This window comes from Macrosteles quadrilineatus, unplaced genomic scaffold (genome assembly GCF_028750875.1).
Source record: "Macrosteles quadrilineatus isolate MER2022 unplaced genomic scaffold, UCM_ALF_1.0 Scaffold_5__1_contigs__length_97177068, whole genome shotgun sequence".
Classification (NCBI taxonomy): domain Eukaryota; kingdom Metazoa; phylum Arthropoda; class Insecta; order Hemiptera; family Cicadellidae; genus Macrosteles; species Macrosteles quadrilineatus.
In genome coordinates, this window is record NW_026542598.1 from 45,912,488 (window position 1) to 45,934,561 (window position 22,074).

The window sequence follows — 22,074 nt, forward strand, 5'->3', positions numbered from 1 at the left end:
TTTAAAGCATTTTTTTTAGGCGCGGAAACCACTTCAAATTACAAAAACATACGGAACTATATTCTCAAAACGCGGAGCACATTTCTTGCCGATGAAAAATAGCGGAGTGATATGGACCGCGGGTACTACTTTCTCTAGGGCACCATTTGTGTTGCCAGCTGAACCTAAAAACGTGTTGCATAGTGTTTGAATGATTTATATGCTTTATAGTGACTGTAGGAAAAATATAATGTGTAACACGAGTGAAAAAGGCCTTTGCTGCACTCGAGATCATTCCACACTCGCCTGCGGCTCGTGCGTAAACATTGCTCTCGTGTGCAGCAAAGTGCCACTTTCACCACTAGTTACACAAATAACTATTTTCCACATACGTTAAGCCTATTACCAAGGCTTATGAGAAACCAGTCACAACATTAAGCTATAAAAACTTATTTAAATTGTATAAAAACTTGAATGTGATTTAATTTTTCAACCAAGGATACTAAAGAAAATTTTCAATAAAACCAAGTACAAAAACATTACAATATATTTACAATTTTTACATACATGGCTCATACATTCATCACATTATTTTGTACATTGTTCGTTTCTTCATCAGCACTTTTGAACGTGTGGTTGCTGTCGGTTTTCGTTTTCGTCCGACTCGCAGTGGATGACTCTGTTTTCTTCTTCAACAAGCAAGGTCCGCCCCAGAGCGCGCCGAGGTGGGCCAGCGGGGTGCAGATCAGGATGGATAGAACGCCCATCGTCACAGCCTCGTTGGCTTTGCGTACTTCATTGTCGTCGTGGGTCGCCCAGGCTGCGTACAATATCTGAGGTGCCAGCGCCGCCTACAGAATTACAACAGTTTGTGAATTCCTTGACGACTCTGTACCCTCCCTCAGGTTAAGTTACCTCACTGAACGCAACACCAACGAACTAATGGAAATGTAAAACATGAATTGAAAATTCTGTTAGTTTTTATAATGGAAAAAGCAAATAATAGACTTTTAGCAAATTTCCCATTATTCTTAGTTATCCAGTTTTGTTCCACGTAAATCAGGGAAATTGAAGTGTTGGAATTTTAAAAATATTCAGAATTCAGTTTCAACAAAGCATTTCAAATAATGAATTTATATTTATTTAAATTATTCATTACATTTCAAACCATTTAAAAGTTGTAAATTAAATGAGGCTTGACTAAAGTGACAATATTAGCCCAGCCACTCTCCTGTTCTATCCTCCAGTCAGGATCATGCCTCAATTTTATCTGAGACTGGGTAGAAAAATGATTTCAACAGAGAGAAAAATTGTCTAGATGTTTTTAGAATGGGGTATTATGGGTGTAACTGTCAGAAGATTTTATATAGAAAAGTAATCTATAGGGAAATGAGCCAAATTATAGTCAACCATGACATTTTCAGACTACACCAAACAGATTTAAAGCTATAAAATAGCTCTTCAACTTGGTTATTCAGTTATTCAACTTAGTTGATGCTGACTGTCGAGATAAGCTCCTTTAGGATATTCAATCATCATGGGAAACGTAACAAAACATTCACTTACAAAATATCCATCCAAGAGTAGCCAGCTTTAAAAAAACACTTCTAAAAACTAAACTGACATACTACACTTAAGAACCACTGATTTAGGACAAGGAATTACTGGAATTGTTTTTCCAAAAGTCCCATTGGTATTTTTTATAACCAAGTGGGACAGGTGCGGAATTTGATGAGGTGTGCGAATTCTTTATGAGTTGCATCTCCAATCAGACATTTTGCTACTTTTTACCTACCCTCTCACTATGTGTGTAATATAATACCTTTGATTTCTGTTCATAATTTGCGAAAATTTTGTGATAATGTTCACAATGTGATGAAAATCACTATGAATAAAATAATAACTGGGACTCAGATGATCAAAGTCAATCTGAAACTAAAAATCTAACCAGCTACAAACCTGATTAGTTGCTTTCCCCTGGAATATGAGACCAACAAACAGCATCTCCTTGAAGCTGAATCCTCCTCCACATAAGACAAGAATACAACCCAACAGACGGACCTACAACATCACAACTCAGAGTGTAATTATCATTCTTTACAAATGCCTTTTAATGTAGGTATACTGCTAGCTTAAAATCTGATACGCTGGGTACTGTTTGTTTGTGGTTCTATAGTATTATTAAACTAAGTACAGGGTTATTACAAATGATGTTCATGATTTCATACATACATAAAATATAGTTTTATTTGTTATACAAAGAAATAAAATGGTTACAACTTTTGAAAAACTCAAAAAGTTTCGACACAGATACACAGAACTGTAAATGCTCGATACGAGAACCCCTTGTGGTACGACAGATGTCAATAATGTAGTCAAGCTCTTGCTAGACTTTGAAAAGTGTGTCTAGGTCTATTGTTTCGATAGCATTGGTAATCCGTTGCTGGATCTCAAGTATGCTATCTGATAATGGTGTTGTGTACGCCTTATTTTTTATGTATCCCCACAAGAAAAAAATCAGGGGGTGATGTCCGGAGATCTTGTAGGCCAGTTCAGGGGTGTGTCATTATTCGGACCACCGAGCTCGTTCCATATCTCAGGCAGCACATTGTTAAGTTCAGTCCTACTACAAGTAACATTCAAATGCAGCCATTTCTCTTAAATTTCAAGTGTCACTTGCCAATATAGTGGTTACTAGGAGGATAATCGTTAAACCTGGTTCCAAAGTGTCGTTGCACACTAATAACAGATTGGTTAATGGTTAATGTAATATTCCAACTGGCAATAAGCTTCCCTGCCTTCAAATTCAGCCATTACACAACACTTACAACAATTGACTTGACAAACAGCTGATATGCACCCAAACCAATGTAAATGAAACTTTATGAGTTTTTCTTTCCAATGGTACCAACTAAAATAGTCTTGAAACAAATTAACCCAGTAATATTTATAATCAAAATAAGGAACATCATTTGTAATAACCCTGTACTTTCACTCATTGTAGAAAATCAAGTTCAAGCTGTGGGAACAGTTCAAGATTTTTTTTAAACTAGGTACTAGCCCAGCATCATCACTTACAAGAAATAATAAAATCGATTGGTGATTGGAAGGATTTGAACCCAGGACCTCAGGGATTAAAGCCCCGTGCTCTACCATTATAGCAGATCGCTCTTGGTAAAAGATCAAGATGTGCAAGATAAATCTGTAGATAATCAATCAGATTAGATTTGCACGATACTAGGGTGTATATTTTAAGGCGAAGATGAGTGAAGAATGAGTGTTTAGTGAATAACATTTCAGCTTCTGGTTCTTTAGCTCTTTAGGTGATCATTTATCAAAATTATAATAATCAAGAACAGCTGGGTCCAATTTAAAACCATGAAAACGCCTATTTCTCAGAATCGAACCAGCGATCTTCTGATTACATAACGAGCACTATACCTACAAAGAGGTTTTATTAAGCTAGATCCCTTGACTGCACTGCAAATATTCCAACCTTATTGATAGTTTGATACAAGATTCAGAGGCTATACCTGGTTGATTACCAGTGATGGGCGGCGTGATCTCGTAGGAATGTAGTTCCCACTACGGTATGCTTTTTCGAAAATTCCTAATTATTAGGCGACCTATGGTTTTTCCCAAGACGATGTTGAACATTTACGACTACACTACTGTTGGTTACGTTACCTACAACAACAGTGACGAGCACAATGCCCACCACCCAGCAGACTGTGTACAGTCCAAGTAGGATATGTCCATGTCAGATCCTGTGAAGGCAAACAGCATCGGACACAAGACGATGTTGAGCATTTCTCTACTAGAACATTTACGACTACACTACTGTTGGTTAAGTTACTTACAACAACAGTGACGAGCACAATGCCCACCATCCAGCAGACGGTGTACCAGTCCAAGTAGGATATGTCCACGTCAGACCCTGTGAAGGCAAACAGCATCGGACACAAGACGATCCACATGGCTTGGATGATGTCGTTCACTGTTTTCTGGACAAAACAATCATCACACCAATAGTAGCAAGCTGAGATTAACATTAATTCCCATAAAGTTTTCAAACAACTCTAAGAATCATAAAATTAATGGAATCCAAGCTCCAAGTTTGTGTTTCTTACTACGCAGCTCATTGAGCTGCACAGGTTTCCTAGTGTTTTAGGTACTTCCTCACAAGAGAACTCCCTCAGATTCCTGATCCCGAAACGTTGTAAAAACCCTTTTTTTTTTACTTTTCAAGTAATATTGATGGAAAACTTTAGCAATAATTCCTCAAACACCATAAAACCCACCATAAACAAAAATTAACTTTTTAGTTATATTTGATAAGTAGAAACAAACCCGTAATTTTTTTACTATTAGATCATATCAGACCTCTTTCAACTAAATCTAACCTTTCACAAAGCAAAACAAAACAATTATATTTATGTTAAACATACTTTTCCAAATGATATAATATTGAACAATATACTCAACACCTACCTTGGTGCTGAGAGGGGCCTGCAGTTTCCACAGCATGGACGCCACAAACCCCGTCACTATGGAGGAGAGCGGACCTGTGCCAGGGAGGCCAACCCGGGGACCCAGCACGATCGCCAACATGCCACCCGTCATCGTGGCGAATGTGCGTTTCCACAGTGCAAGGGCCTGCAGATATATAAATTAATCAAAACAGTACACTGCTGACTGCTTGACTTTATTTCAACACGCTTGTTATCTTGCTCTTCAGGAGATGGCCTTGTAATTGATCTGCAGGAAAAGCTGCAGTTGTACAAAGCTGCAGTTGGATGGAAACTTGCCCTGACATGGATTGTTGAAATTCATTCAGAACGTCAGTCTTTTCACCAGTTACATGATTTCATCTGTATCTCTTAAGGGTTAAGTCTACTTTGACTGTGGAAGCATAACTTTGAGTGGATCCGAAAAGTGTTTACTCTTACGAGTTGACAGAACCAAATTTCCTCAGAATTGTGACAGGACTATGGCCTGGTAACTGTTAAAAGGGAAATTAGGAGATTGCATATTCTGTCAGCAGCAAGAGAAAACACTGACTTATCCACTAGTGCTTTTGCAGGTACCAGTTAAGAGTTGGGAACCCCACAAGGAACCCCCTCAGCTGATCAATTTTATTGAGGAACTAGAGTTGGAGGTGCTAGGGGTATTCTACGAAACTTTGGAGCCAAGAACTGGTGGTATCATTGATCTTGTAGGCGTCTGTTCATTCCTTTTCTGCAGTACCATCCGTATTAGTGTCAGATGGCATAACAGTTGATGACTTCAAAATATGATCGCAGAATGAGGAAAGTTGATCATTTTTCCAGCCAAAAGAACACCTCATTTGTATTTTTTAGATTAAATTTTGAAAATTTAGTCAAATATACTGCTGCTTTATGACATGCCAGAAGTGTCTATTTAAGTTACTTATTAAGTGCTTCAAATAACTTACATTATCTTGAACAGGTAGTAAACCTGCGATGACACCAAGCACAAAACCTCCCACAATATCCGCAAGAACGTCCAAACTGCCCTTCCCGATCATGAGCCAAGGTTCAAGATGCCCTGTGGAGAAAATAGGTTGTTTGATGAGGCTGTACAAATTATCCTCATAATTGATAGAATAAGTCAAAAATAAGTTAATCGTTCAGTAAACAACCAAATTTAATCTAACATATTTCATGCTAAGGGACCTGTGTAAATTTCTGAAAAAAGTAACACAAAACAGAAAAAATTTACAGAAAAAAATGCCCCTTTCCTCTACAAAGTCTGACTTGGCCCTCCAGTTCAAGTTGGTACAGTATAACTGGGTTACACAGATGAGCTAACCCACTTGATACAGCTTAAACGTAAAAGATTTACTACGGCTCAAAGTCTCAGCCCTACATTCACAAAACTGACCCCCTTCAGATTATTGTTTACAATTCACAAGTAATCAATTGTAAATGTAAAATAAGTGTGATTCTCAATATAACATTTTAGAACTCAACTACTAATGTTGAAAATATATGATGATAACTCACTTCCGTGGAAAAGTATGGCGAGGCACAAGTCAAAGATGGTGACTGAAAAGGCAACGTCAAGACCTGCAGCCCCGTGGACGAGCACTCCAATGCCTTCCTCTTCACCATAGCCTTGGGCCATCAGCTGAGCCATGGGTGGGGTGATGGCTGAGGGAGAGTTGGGGCATAACAGGAACCTGAGAAACAGCACAAATATTACTAACACAAAGGTTTTGTGCGGTACAAAGAATATTTGTATTCGACAATTATTGTAATTACTGCTGTGGTGGAGTTTACTTTTAATAACTAACAGATTTGTTGGATGTTTTGCTTGTTTAAAAATGTTTTGCCTTTCACAACTAGAAATTCTAAACATTATTTCGTTTAAGTAATTTGTTAAGGGGGTTGTCTGTTAAGTGAGGTAACCAACTTGAGGCCAACGAGTTCAAATCTGACATCTAGCCAATCCCATTTCAATGTGACAAACTGGCAACACCAATCATCACCTTTTACTTGGCAAGAGCATTTACTTTCCCTCACATAGTTTTTACCTATGACAAAACTAAACGTCCCACAGGGATGGAAACCGACTAGAACAGTAGAGGATGATCTAAGAAATTGAAAGTCAAATTTCAACTCAATGAAGTCCTTAATTTACTTTGTCCTTGTAAAAGAGACATTATTTTACTAAAGTTCACAAAGTTATTCCTTATTAAATGGTTTATTGTTACTTTGTCAGATTTTATAAAACAATTCTTTTACCACAGAGACATGAAACATATTCCCCGAATCATAAAAGGGATTAGACACAGAACAAACACTGTAGTCATGAAAGCAAACAATGGCTTTCCATTGCATAACACATTTCTAGTACAATAAACATCTTAAACTCATTTAAGTATTGGCCCAGCTGTATGAAGATTTTGTCTAATTGATGAGATTTTGAATGATTTACACAATTGCCTACCCGAGACAGAGGGCCCAGATGATGGAGTAGTCAAGGATGAAGTATGAGATCACAGCTGTCACCATGGCCTCCAGGAAGGAAGGAAGAAACCCTAGGCCAGACAGCACCAGTCCATGGTGGCAGTGGAGTGCTGCGTAGATAGCGTCAGGTACTAGCCTCATGCCTGCTCTGATCATACCACAGGTAGTGGCCAGCTGTCTGTACATAGCGTAACACTGTAGTAGTGGCATAGTTAGAGAAACGGTCCTATAGTTGATCTCAAACTAAATGTGTCAAAAGGGATATGACAGTTATTCTGGTAGACAGCTGAACCTTCAAAGAACAGTATTTAATCTGTAGAACTGTATGGGGGAGCAATAGGTCTTCCCGTCACGTAAATCCTCTACGATCTACCACAGAGTAAGGTACAGAGGAAACTTGCTTCCGGAAGGACTGTGCGCTTTCAGCTCTAGTATGTTGTGCCAGAAATATACTTGTTACATTGAAGAGCCAGAATGGCGAGCACTATGTAGAAATGTTCATCGCACAGAGCACACTCCATTAGTAGTATCATTATTAGGATCTTCATTCACCTCGAGCGTTAAAGTAGATGTGGGTGAAGGGGTGGTGATGGACTTTTCCCTATACACCAGAAACTAGTACTGGACACCACTTATGTGTACCATTTAATGTTTCCTCTTTACCTTACTTCTCTGTGCCACTACCGAAGCATAGTTCACATGGTTACTCATTGTGCTGTGCGTCGTACACCTGTTTAAATAGTGACTGTGTTTAAGGATACTTTGTAAACTAACAGCTGGTCCGTATAGATGAGATGTGTAATTCAGTATTCAACAGTCAATAGTTATCTATATAAATAAAATTAGAGTTTTGTCTGTACATTGCTTAGAATAATGAACTTTTTGGTTATTTTTACATTTCATAGGTCAGAGAAACCGAATCAAACCTTATCTCAATTTCTGTCTGTCTGTCTGTCTGTCTATCTGTCATTCTCTTGGTAACGCTAAAATACGCACTTTATTACAACTACTCCTCAATAACTATAGCACTGTCCCGCCTGAAACTTATTTTCCAAATACTATACATATATGAGATGGTTTTAGACGTATTTCATCGAATATGAGACAGTTAGATATTTAACAGTAAACCCTTGAAAATCAAGTTTTTGTCGATTTTTGACGTGGAATTTCTGGAAGCCCATGTTAACCTTATGAGAAATGAAATTATTGAATCTTAACAGCTGTTTCAATTAAACAAGTTGGTTCTGTTCTGTGATGTTCAATAGCATTAAAGTTACAAGGATTACCAACAGGGTGCAGCACTAGCACTATTATTTCTTTTACATTTATGACAACAGCTAATTTGCAACCTGGAGGCGAGTGAGCGTAGCGAACGAGCTAACCTGAAGGCAAGTGAGCGTAGCGAACGAGCTAACCTGAAGGAAAGTGAGCGCAGCGAACGAGCTCCAACATACAGGTGAGTGAGCGTAGCGAACGAACTTCAACCAGGACGTGATTGAGCCATGCAAACGAGATCAGATAGTAAAAATAAAAGTAAGCCTACCGTTATAGGATCGACCGGCAGACACAGAGGTAATTTAACCTTTTATTGATTGTCATACCGATCCGGAACAACAAAAAACAACATAAAATGAAGCTATGTATAATAGTTTGGCCAGCATATCTTAAAATATGCAAACCAACTGCTGTTCTTTATATAAGAAGGTTTCAACTGAATATTATAAGATCCCCGTGCGTAGAACGGGTACACAGCTAGTAGTTAATAGTCCTGGCTAAAGAAAGACCAGAGCTTAGTCAGTATTCATATTCAGCTTAAAATATATGTCATGCATGTGTTGGTGGATGATGATATCAATCGGAAGGTATCTGGAGTTACTTACTTCATGACTTTAGTCAGGTCAGCGTATTTACCAACAGCCGGGTGATAGAACTTTATGTTCCTGAGGACAAGTCCCGTAACCAACATCCCGAGCAGTCCTGGCAACTTGCACAACTCCGTCACCTGGCCCATCAGGTAGGCCACGATAATCATCACCTAAAACAAGTACATGTTATATCTTTGACTGACATAGATAGAGGAAGACTAGACAATCCCATACACATACAAACGAGCTGAAGCCTAAATTCCTGTAACAATAATATTTTCTCAGTTGGTGTTCATTAGTATGATAATTTATTAGATATTATGCAATATGCTAGATTTTTCAATAACTCATGCTTTTAGGTTGACTTGGTTAAAATGTAAGCGTATTCAACAGATATGAGTAATTCATAGCAGTAAACTGATATGCGAATGGCTCAATTGAGATACCTTAATTTTTGCTTTAAAATAAGGACAGGATGCTATAGGAAATTAATCTTATCTAGTACGGTATATAGAACTTTATATACTTAAAATATTGTTACGCACACTTAGTACATTCTGTCGGACAAATTTATCTGACTCCTGAGGATAGTGTTTTTATTGCATTTTCATGACTGGTTGGTTGGGAACTTACTTAGCATTCTATTACCGGCATTCTACAAATAGTTGTTGCTCCTCTGCATTTATTACTGCATATATTACCGATAACAAAACTTGGTAGGTATGTTTTCAAAATAAACGCAAAAAAAGTAAATTAAAAGAGCACATAACAGTTAATTCAGTTGATTTATACAATTGGTTTGAAAAAGGCCCCCCCGTAAACGCATCAACCCAAAACCACCTGTATGGTGCTATCGTGAAACAGGGGTTTATCCAGGAGGGGGGGGGGGTTTAATCCCCTCCTTGACCTTACACAAAATTTGTTTATAATTTTTTTCTACAATTAAAAAAACTGTTTGATATGTATCTAAATAAGCTAAAACATGAGTTTATAGGTCTAAATTCCAAAAATTTTCCCTGACCCCCCTTCCCTGGAGGATATTCCACATCCCTCAGGCCCCCCGGAGTCATCCTAGTTACGCCTATGTCGTAAACCAGTTATTTTTATTACCCCTTTTTAAACTGATTCCTCTGGTTCTCTTACTTCATAGGGAAAGCCATCGATGCAATGAAACCATCACAAATAACATGAAAATTGCTGACAAAGTAAAAAAAAATACCACTACTGTAACTGTAGGATATAAGATATTATCCATATCTCTATTTACATAAGTGGCAGAGAAATATGCATGTGTGAGTGTGTCGACAAAATAAGTAGTATGTAGTGTTCTAAAACAATCAGATTGTTCAGTCAAGTGCAGGTATCTTCCAAAAAGCCTAGAGTGTGTTTTTTAAGTACAGACAGGGGTAAAAGGTGTTGTCCTGGCCCCTTACCCTTTACAGTGAACAATCATAAGCTCAATAAGCAGCTCGGCATTCTCACGATACATAGCCAATACATACTGGACTGCCTCCTTCTCTTGAAAGCTCCCTCATATTACACGAGACCAACTCCACAATTACAACCTGCGCTCTGCAAGGAATGTGAATGTCCCGAGATGTAGGCTATCAAAGACCAAGGACTGCTTTCCAGTGTTAGCACACAAGCTCTACAATAGACTGCCCCTTCACATTAAAGAACTCCTTCTTGAACCTTTTAAAGTCAGACTAAAACAATGGCTGAGTAGGAAGTGTTTTTATTCCATTGAGGAATACTTTACTACTGCAATGGACTTTTGAGTATGAATCCGGCCACCATGGCGTGTAAATATTGTAAATATTAGTTTATTTAGTTATTAAAAGTAAATTTTATCTGACAAGATCAATCCAGACATCTGGTCAACGATCGCCAGTTGGTAATGGTAATGGTAGCACACAGAAATAGCATGTAATTTCACGGTTCTTGATCACACATAGGTTCAGGTAATAAAGACGATAATTATGACTACTTGTACAAAACCTATGCACTACTCTGTGAGGATTATTCTCAGTTTTAGGTTATGTCACCTGCTGTTCCTGCTACCCAGTGCATCTATGTGACCTACCAAGTCTAAATCTTGCAGAAGCTGGAGTGCAAAGTGTTTCTGATTTTCAACTGGTGCTCCATTGAACGTGTTTGACGAAGAGCTTAAAACCTACCCACCATAAATCTGTTGAGTTCATTCTGCGACCTACCCACCAGCAGTCTGAACAAGTCGCCCTCGGGTCCCATGCCTTCGCCCTCGATGCTGTACAGGATCGCCCACAGCAGCAGCGCCAGTATTATCCATGAGATGGTTTTTGCCCACACAGTGTCTGAGTGATTCCACACAGCTCTGCCCAACCTCTGAAACCTACCACACAATTATTGTAGAGTAGATAGAATCATGTGCAAAAAACGATTTTGTGAAAAAAAATAATAAAGTTGTTTATTTTCAATTACCCAAATGCAACAATTCGCCACTTCCCAACATAGTAAAATGTAAATCACCACTACTTTACAATCTATAATTTTGTTTTTACTTTAACAAGTGACAATTTGCAAGAATATTAAATGTGGACCACTTGACTCTAAGCCTATCATACAAAACTAATTCATTATACAAGTTTTAAAAGGCAAAATAATATACCTTTGACTACTCTAATCCCCAAAATCTCAGAGTCTCAGAAACCTGATGCAAAAAAAAACTACTATAAAGATTCGACTATTTGTCAAGTATTTTTGTCCAAACAAATTTAGAGGGCTTTCAAACAAACAGCAAAGAATAAGTCAGAACTCCGAAGAATCAAGGATTGTTTTTTAACAACAGTTAATTTTTATTTAGAGTACGTATAACAATAATGCTCCTGAGAAAATTAATATTTTAAAAACTATTTGGTTCACAATATGTAGGCTAGTACGTGAGTCTCAAGTGATTTGAAGAATAAGTGAGACAAAAATTATCTTAAAATCCCTAAAGAGCTAAATATTTCAGAACATCTAGAGGTTCTTAAATTAGGAGGGAAATCTTGTCTGGGAGTAAGGATATTTCAGGCAATTTGTTCTGTGGCATACTGTTTCCAGAAGGTGGTTGAAAAATGTAAAAATGTGTTTTTGTTACAGTAAGTTTTATAAAAAAATAGTGAATGAATCTATTCTTTATACGTCGAAGTAGTAGGAGTAAGATCAATGGAACTATAAACACATAAATCGCCGTTGAGTCAAACATAAACATTAACAACACAGAGCAGAAGATGGAAGTTGCCAAGGACATTCCTGTAAGTGTAACGTTTTCAGTATTGTAAAGCATATTGTACAAATAACTGTTGGTTTTAGACAACACAGGTTGACTTATAATAATATCGTTAATATCAGAGGCCTGTTTTGATGCATGTTTTATATCTGATTGTGGTTGTGGGCTCTGATGGTGGCTAAATGCTATTCTCTCATAATAGGGTAAATTTACCAGGGTGCAATTTACCCTGTGGTCATAATACCGGGGGTCAAGAAATACTTTATAAATAGATTGATACTTTAGGTTGATGTTGAAATATTTTTAGATTGGTAAAATGGTTGCTAAATTCAAGTATGGAAAGTGAATTTACAATGTTTTTAATATTGGAAGATTGTTTGCAGGGGTATGCTTTTCCTGCCCCTTGGAATAATACGCCAGTTTTCACCATATTGAAAGAATTTGCAAGAGTGACCATTGCCTTGGACACAAACTAGCAGAAAAAAATAATTGAAATATCTGCATGGAGATATATTGATTAGATGCTTTAAGAATGAAGGCTAGTCAAAGTTTTAACATAGGCTTAGTGGAGATAGTCATTTTTATTTTAATACTCTCCTAGGGCACAGATACTTTCTGACAGCTTATTTAAGTCCAATGTTGTTCTTTGAAGTAACCATGAAAAGCCATGGTTACAGCTGGTTCAATATATTTAATGGATTAATAGTGTTTACTTACTGTGTTTTTATTTTACAGTTAACTTTGAGATAAATTTTATAAGATGTATATTTAACCAACTCAACCATGACTTCCGACAACAATACTGCGTAAATACTGTCTAGCACACGTATTCCATAGAGTAATTATCATTATAAATTAGTGATAAAACAGGCGATTAGCTCGCTAAAGAGCTAGTCGTTAGTAACCAAGTCAAATACTTCCTCTATAATTATGCAAATACAGCGATTTTGTAAAAGCCTGTATATTTATTTTTGTTGTAGTTTTTTTAGTTTTATTTAAAAATATAAAACTGATATTAAATTTTATAATGCTTTTATTGAAAATGGTTGAACAATGATTGCAATCTAGGTGAATGCCGTTGGTTATATGAGCTTTCACTCCTACCTTTTATTTATTGTTTATTCGTTGCACTTCTTTTTAATGCTTTTAGAATTAAGTTTAGCTGCCAAAACACTCTTGTTATTAATAAGTGCCTGCCACGAACCGCCTTAGAACTAGTTTTTCATAATTAATTCATTGTAATCAGAAAACAAAACAAAAGTAAAAGAGAAAAATCTGTAAACTTTGTTTGTCATTTTTTTTTTATCTATTGGTCCTCGCCGACAAGTTTTGTAAACTTGGCGAGGCCATGCTTGTAACATCCTAAATAAATATATTTGAATTTGAATTTTGAATGAACAGATTGAATTTATCCAATGCAAAGGAAATTTTGAAGGTTGTGCTACAGAACCTAAATATTTGGAATCTAGAGTATCAATATATGCATTTGTTGTCTGTTAATTTTTGCATAGCCTTATAATATCATTACTGTGCCAACAAACAAATTAGAAAGATCATGAAATCAAACGATTTAATTATACATCTTATGTATGCAATTGTTGCGTTTATTAACCGTGCTACTATTTTATATGTTTACTACACAAGTGTATAGGAAGTTTAATGGTTTGACTACTCGCATGGACAGCTGAAATATATATATATATATTTTAATTAGGTTGATTTAATTCCACTTGTAATGTATAAACTCTACTACCCTTTGAACAAGATATGTGCCCTTACGTGGGAGTTTATTGAAAAAATAAGATTTTACAGGGAAAATTCTCATTCCTTTCAAGACCTTTCATTCAAGTATGAACTTGATAGATGTGCAGCTTACGGTTTTTTCAAAAGTATATGAACATAATTAGCTTTATAAAAAGTATACAGATGTACACAGTATTCAAACATTAAAGCAAGGCCTGTATTTCTCAAATTAATACAAATTCAAACACTCACAAAGCTCTAACTTTCAAAGCACCGTCTGGTAGATCGCTGGTAAAGGAATATCCACTGTTCTTCCGTTGCCGCTGAGCTTGGAAGGCGGCAACGTGTAATGCTTCTTGGAGGGCGGCTTCAGGCTCCAGTATTTCAACATCGTCTTCATTTCTTCTACTGACATTCCCCGAGAAGGAGACTGTCCTTCGTCTATGTGAAATTCTAACATTGGAAATGGCCTCTGTGAAAACAAAAATAAACATTACCTCTGTGTAATAATAACCATATTATGTCTGTGAGGGAGGTTATTAACACATTCACTACCAGGACACAAAGGACCCTCATACAGAGGAGTGTGACGGCTTAAGCACAATGTGTTAAACTAGGCAGTAAAATTAATTGTCCAGTATTTACTGTCTGAGATAATTTTAGACAGGATCTATGCATGCATGCATATAGATGGTGCTGTTGTATATATGATAATATGTAGGGAAAAAACTATTTAAAAAAAAATTCAGAACTAAAGAGAGATGAGCTTTTACTTTTAAATCTTTACACCTGACTTTTAGGAATGCTGATGGTATTAGGATCGATTAATTGATATGAAATATTATATATACTGTACTAAATTTTGATAAAATATTCTTGAACAAATAGTATTACCAAACATTTAGAAAATATATAGGTATATTATACCTTTAAATAACAAAAAGGTAAATTTCCCACGTGGAAGAAGCTTACATCAAAATGTGGAGAAAGACTTGAGCTCCAGACGATAAAATATTTATTTCACTTAGTCCCCTGGATTTAAGTCATTATTTTATTTGTTCATTTTTTTATATGTCAATATAATAACTCGTTCATAATAATAAAACAAACTCTTGATTGAGTTTGAAAATAGGCAGGTTGAATTATTTGTTTTTAAAGAGATGTTTTAAATAATATTTAGGTTATGTGTGTGATATTACTGGAGTTTATTTTAAAGTTACATTTGCAATTAATTCCCAAAACAACTGTTTACTTTAAACAGCTGAGGGTAGGTATTTTATCTAAATTTCCATCTAAAAGGAGGTATTTAATGTTTCATTTTGATTTGTTTTGCGTATCTGTTGATTACGTTTCTTAATCACTACAAAACATAACCAATTAGTGTTTTCATTAGCAAATAAAAAAAAAGATTAATAACATAGAGACAGAAGCAATTAACTACAAAAGATATGTGACTATTGTAAGAGAAACAATTGATTTCCTACAGTATCTTGATATGAAAGTAGTTCCTAAACATAAGGCTGTTTAAATAAACAATTCGTGAAAAACTTTAAATTAAATCTCAACAAACCTTCAAGTACGTAAATCCAGAATTTCAACTTCTCAATTAACATACTGACAGAGTGTCAAACAAAAAATTATTGTTGTTCATATTCAAGAAAATAAACTAAAACAGTTGGTAAAAAGTCAAATTAAAAGTTCCTGTTCAACTGCTTGCTCAAGTTACACACACAAAACTGACTTTGTCCTTTTGTTCTTCCTGCTTTGCCTTAATTAGACGAGAAGTGTTGTTACGTTTAAGATAAAGAGTTATCAACAACGCCCAACGATTTTTACAACTTTCAGAATGAGTATTACATGATAAATAAAAGCTTCATTTTTTAATGATAGAGTACAAAATGGAACTCTTGTCAATCTGTGATTAGGCAAAAAATCACTATGGTACAGTAATTTTAAAATTAAGACTTCATAGATCAAATATGGATAAGGTGTGGATAATCTATAATATTAAAACGTGACAGGGTTTTATTATTTCACGATTCTGAATCAACCACTTGACGGATTTTCATGATTTTTGTGTTGAAAGGAAGATAATTTTGAGAACTAGGGAATGTCGAAGCCATAACTTTAGTTTAGGGTCCCAGTTTTTTAGAAATTAAGTTTTAATTTTTTTAAAGTCTAGCAGCCAACGTAAACATTCTAGACTAGCTTTTGCTATTAATACCATTTGCTTAACGTAACAGCTGTAAACATTCAGCGTTTTTGACACAAATTCAGCATTTGGATGAAAATGAAATGACATACTTAGGTCTGACTTATTTATACTATGTGTAATGCTATAATCATTGATACGTTCATTTATTCTGTAAGAGGATGAGAGATAATTTAAATATACATTGTAAATTACTAGATGTTCTAATTTATTTTTTTGAACAGTGTAAAAAACTTTAGTTTGTTTTAGTGTAATACAATTTGTTATAACCAACAGTTGGTTGAATATAAAAATATTCTTTAGAACTACAAGGCTAGTTTTTTTACTTTATGATTTTGTCATTGATTACATGAATTAAGTAAGATTCTATAATCATTGCTGTATATGAATCGAAGCTCACGAGTCTTAAAAAGAAAGCTTATGAAAATGGTTTTACTACTCGACTTTTTGAGGAAAGGTTGGGAAAGTAAGTTTTAATTCATCTTGGCAGCTTTTTCTTTACAAAAAATTTTGAACTGCTTAAACTAAGCTTGAATTAAGAGTAGATATATTGGGGGGTGGACTGCTTGATTCCCGTACGTAGGACGGGCCAACAGCTCGTAATTAAGGTTATAAAACACAAAGCCAGGTTATTTAGAAATTTAAAAAATATATATATATAACCTTAGATAAAATAATACAAAAGGTTACCATGGGGTTCATCTGTCAAATCAAACGCAGAGTTGTGCATGTGGCAGGTGTGAACTATCCACTGACGCGAGAAGATCTAAAATCTACTTGTAGTCTCTAATTGCCTACTTGTTTTACTAGTATGCTAACTGAGTGCAAAATACATAATCAGTCCGCCAACCACACATTGTGCTTTCATTAGCCTAAACTTATTAGAAACAGCTGTCACTGTCGAGGACGAAATAGCGAACAAATTTGAAAAAGCTCCGGGCACAGTTGTTATTTTACTCTGAGTTTTCCTTAAAGTAGTTAAAACGGTCATAAAGGAACACTTTCAATACTCAATTAGGTATTTACTTTGACTCGTAACAATTTGTATTTTTCAATTTATTGCTGTAACAAACTACAGAAATATTTCACCGATGATTTATTACTTTACACGTAGGCCTATACAAAATGTTTAAACTGTGTTTCAGCATACAAAGTGAGAATTGCATATTCAATTTTAGAAAAGGCTCTGATTGAAATAAAATACAACTTAATTCAGATTTGTAATTAACTCTCCAAAGTCAAATATATTGGAAAGCTGTTAAAATCTACCTACTTAATAATCTAAAGATTTTGAAACACCAATTATTCTGAAATACAATTATAAAATATCTGTTGGACTCAATATTGTATTAATAAAGATCTAGGCCTACCATAAATGTAGCATATCCATTTTTTTTATTCACCCTCTTTGGTTAAAAAAAAAACATTTGTGGTTCCTGCAAAACATACCCCTTCCAACAGACATACCGGTATCATCATAAATCATAAATCTTTATTGGTCATTAAATAACATATGTTACAATAGACCTCGTTAACAAAAAAAGGGCCATAGATTCTAGATAGTATAACATGGTCTATAACATGGAATCTTCACTAAACTTAAATATAACAAAGACAACAAGAAAATAAAGCTAAAATCATTTGAAAAACACAGAACTATATATATGAACAATCAACAATATCAATCCCTTGGTTACTTTAGATGTATAGAAACAGTCCTGCTATTGTAATGATTGACAAGAATGTCTCAATAACAGATTTTAAAATTCTTTGAACATTAAAAAACAGTCTCAACTACAGTAGCCAGTAGTTACAGTTTACAGGAAAAGTAATATATTTTAATTGTAAATCAAACTTAAACCGAACGAGTTTAAAACAAGTGATCTGGTTGTGCGCGTCAACTTTGTAGTTCTTGGTCAGTTGACAAGACAAAGAAATGATGAAAGTCGAGTTGTTTATTTATAGAGTGAACTTGGTAGTTCTAATTATATTTTTGGACTATTATTCGTTGGTTTAAATGTCTAGGTTCTTAGCCAAAACACTAGAGGTTATTGAACAGCAGAGAAAAAGGTTTATAATTCATTACTTTTACTAATATAAAATTGAAAGGTTAATTTTGAAAAAAAGATTTATCAAGGAAAACCTCTGGATGAGCCACGGATGAAATTTGAAATAGAATTTTGTTACAGATGGATGCGTATTAAGAATTTATTTTAGGCCTACATAACTTATTATGACAATGGTTAAAATAAATAAAAATGTATAAAATGTATACATTGATGCTAAGATGTTCTCCATATTATTAATCATTCAATTATTATTAGATACTGAAATAACTTATTAGGTGATTAACTTTATTTAGACCGTAATATATCAACAAATAAATACAAACACAGTAATAGGTAAAGACTAATTATTCACACAGAACTGATTTTTGGATAGCCTATTATACCTATACAATATTTTTGGTATGTTGTATTTGTCTCAATGTTGACTTCAAACTTCTTTGAGTGTGGAACGAGACATTCCATTTCCATATTACAGTTGTAGCCAGTTTTAGAACAAAAATAAACGATCCGAGCATTCGGCAGAGCGAGCTGTAAATCACTGATTTATGATTGTGGAATATGCCAACTTTTTAGCCAAGCTAGACTGTAAAGAAACTTAATTTATCCTATCCTATACCTACTATAATACGAGATAATTTTGTTTCTGTCTATAATATATATCTCCAAATCCAGCGGAAGGATTTTTATAGAATTCTGGAATTAGGGACTTATTGCCCTAAAACGTGATTGGTGACAGCCACTACCTCAGGGAAATTCGTATTTCGCTACAAAACTCATTTGAAAATTAAAAAAATAATATTGCCCTTATGGGATGCTAAGTAACTATGTTGGTTGAACAAATAACAAGGAAAAGTAAACAAAATACTTGTAACATGTGTTTACAACAAGCCATCAACAGTATACTAGCAAATTACAAAATACAGTACAAAGGGAAAAACATCAGTTGTAATTGAGCAAAGATTACACTAATGATTACTCGAAAGTAGTTCCGATCAAATACTGATTATTTTACCTGGCCCATTCCCATCAAAACATAAACCCTGAAGTACTGAGGTATTCCAAGTAAACTAATTACGTTTGGGGGTTTTAATTGGCATAAAACTATTACTGTAGGCCTATGCTAAATCCCAATAAAAAAAATAAAAAAAACAGACAGAATCTCAATTTCTTAAGACGTAAGTTAGTAGCGAAAAAGAGAAAAATCGTTGTCACAAGCCATTTTGAAACTAATATGATTTTGTTTTTTATCTGCTGTCTTTTGTGAGCGTAAAAGTCGAACAACGGGTTACGATGACTTGAGGGGAGAAAGATTCTGTGCAAGTAGTAATTAAACTTAAGCAAGATCATAAAAGTGTATCTAATTTTTGTTTAATTGCATACATTACATTACAGAGTTGTTACTATTTCTTTATTTCAGCAATCAAATGTATATAGTTTGTAATAAAAATGATTTTTGTACATTTTCAAATGCCTGTTTAAGATATTGTTTTAACTATTAAACGTAATTAACCACAACCGAGCAAGGCTCGGTCCCCCAGTACTATAATTAATACGCCAACAAGAAATTTGTCCTTTGAACTCCTCCGCCATTTCTTATCTGATTTTGACCATTCACGTCTCATTGGAAAGAGCGTAGGCCTATGTAGCGAAGAACGTACATAGCGTTAGCAAACTGACCTTACATTTTTTTTAAGTCTCTTGGGCTCTGCCCCAGGGGCTTTTAAAAGAAGAGATTAAAAGAATTACCACGCTGATGGTTGCTTATTGTTATTTATATTGTATTGTTTCTGTTTAGTTATTTTTCTCTTTATTTATTTGTTAGTTTAGTTATTGTTATTGACAAAATTTATTCTGAAACGCAGTTGTACTTAGAAACGCTTGATAAATAAAGACATTTTTATTTATTTATTTTTAAAAGTTTTATGGAAAAGTTACTTAAACGGTTATATATTGTTCACCTGGTAACCAAAAGGTTGACAGTTAGATCATAAAAAAATAAAGTTCGGTGGCTTTTTGGTGGTTTCAAACTGGATCCAGCTGTCCTTGATTATTGGGCTTTTAATAAAATTGTTATGGCTAATTAAAGCGGGATTTATTCATTAACAAAGGTACAAAAGGCATCTCACTACATTCTACACTCATCATTCACTCATGTTTGGGTTAAAATACACACCTAGGTCGCCATCTCAATTGGTAGATAATATAACAATTATGAAATTTACAAGCACTGCTTCGAGGATTTATTAAAGTAGGCCTAACTTAAAATTAAAGAGATGGGTTCCCCGTCTCAATTGATAATGATAATCAACAATGAAGGCTCCTTAAAAATTTCTGGCTAAAATAGTTTTATTGTTTGATTTTAAAATATATTTCCTTAAATTAAGTTGATATGCAACCGTATAGCTAAACATGCTTAATGACTTACATTCTGTTCAAAATCCATAAAAAACATCATCATCAAGCAAAAGTGAAAACAACACTAGGCCTAACAAAACATTAAAATAGTGTGTTCATAATACATACGGTATAGGCTATTGTCATTGTGTAAGCTTTCTAATGTCTTCATGTTTTGTATATGACTGAAATAATCATCATTAACACCCCTGAATAAACTGACGACTTCTTATTAGTGGCAAAGAAAATTTCAATCCACCCCCCCCCCCCCCACAAAATATTCAACGGGTTCAATTCCCAGCACATCCACAACTCAAAAGCTTCAAGAGCACACTGTTCATTGCCTCTCCTGTAAAAATACTGCTGACGCCGACATCGACATCAAGGAAAAATTATGCTGCTCCCAGATTCCCTTTTTGCACATAGAACAAAGATTTAAATAGTTTGTAAAACCCCGTCTTATTGCACGTCTTCATCTTACAGGGGCCCCCTGGTACTAAATTAAATAATTCATATAGCCTAGGTGAAATATTTTGTAAGATGGTGATTATCTATTATTCAGTGGTTTTTGCCTTAGTAGATGACGAATGAAATTTAAACATATCTTAGCAGAGGTTGTATAAACATATTTTTGTTCAAAAATTCCATAGAGCCCAGAAGAGTATTTGGACCCATTAGCATCCAAGCCCACTCAAACTCCTGCCCCTCCCTCCCCTTTTCACGCAACTGAATATTCTATTTTAGAAAAATTTAAAGCAAAATTAGGGTCGAACAAAGTCACCGTTTGTATAAGAACCGCAGCTGGAATTTGTGTATGATGCTTAGGCACATATAACTTACTGTTGTTGTTTGGTCTAGTTGAACATATTTTCAATCAAATCTGCTCAATTATTTAAGTAGACTATTCAAGTTAATAATTTAGGTTGGTCCAAAACCTACAAAATGACAGTTCATTCAAAGACTGTATTCAGAATGCTACAATTTTTGTTAAGTTAGATAGGTACATAAAGTTAAAACAAATCTTATTATCAAATTCATACTTACTAGATTAGGCCTAAATTGTGTTTATATTAGTCACATCACAAACAATAATGTGATCATTGTAAACATCGGCAAACAAAACATTCCACTTTCCTGTCTTCTCAGGTGTAGGGTTGAAAGTTCAAAAAACATCAAATTGCATGCACTTGACTTACTCCCAGCGAATCTAGACATATTCCCAAGGTGTTTTAAAGTCTCATAAAAGTTCAAATAAGTTTAAACATCATTTTCCGTCCATTCTCACGACCAAGTACAAAAGGTTGAAAGAAAAACACATTTATTACACAACCGCATGTCACATCACAACCACAGCCGATAAGTTAGGATATGTGCTGAAATGAGACTTGGAATGTAAAGTGCAATCATCTGCCAAAATTTGGCGCCCTTAAACGTCACCTTGAAACACAGCAATCGCTTCTGCGCAAAGAAAGAAAGAAGACAGAAGTAGAAGTTGTAGTTGGCACTACCTTGGCAGAGTGAGAGTAGCTTGGCTTATAGTGACGTCACAGCCAAGAATCTAGATTGTCTT

General features: G+C 35.0%; 1 protein-coding gene across 3 annotated transcripts; it reads right to left on the bottom strand.

Moving 5' to 3' along the window:
* Positions 1 to 528: 528 nt before the first annotated feature.
* On the bottom strand, positions 529 to 21,918 carry LOC128994540 (sodium/hydrogen exchanger 9B1-like). 3 transcript variants are annotated; one of them, XM_054419159.1, is made up of 11 exons: positions 21,701 to 21,918; positions 14,082 to 14,301; positions 11,054 to 11,207; positions 8,852 to 9,006; positions 6,952 to 7,149; positions 6,006 to 6,181; positions 5,435 to 5,547; positions 4,471 to 4,635; positions 3,840 to 3,983; positions 1,939 to 2,040; positions 529 to 830 (listed from the first exon to the last, which is right to left on the bottom strand). In XM_054419159.1, the coding sequence occupies exons 1-11, from the start codon at positions 21,717 to 21,719 to the stop codon at positions 552 to 554; spliced, it is 1,725 nt and encodes a 574-aa protein (XP_054275134.1). In that variant the 5' UTR covers positions 21,720 to 21,918; the 3' UTR covers positions 529 to 551. The 3 variants fall into 3 exon arrangements, with proteins under 3 accessions (XP_054275134.1, XP_054275133.1, XP_054275132.1); XM_054419158.1 differs by lacking the exon at positions 21,701 to 21,918 and adding an exon at positions 16,732 to 16,805; XM_054419157.1 differs by lacking the exon at positions 21,701 to 21,918 and adding an exon at positions 15,400 to 15,449.
* Positions 21,919 to 22,074: the final 156 nt, after the last annotated feature.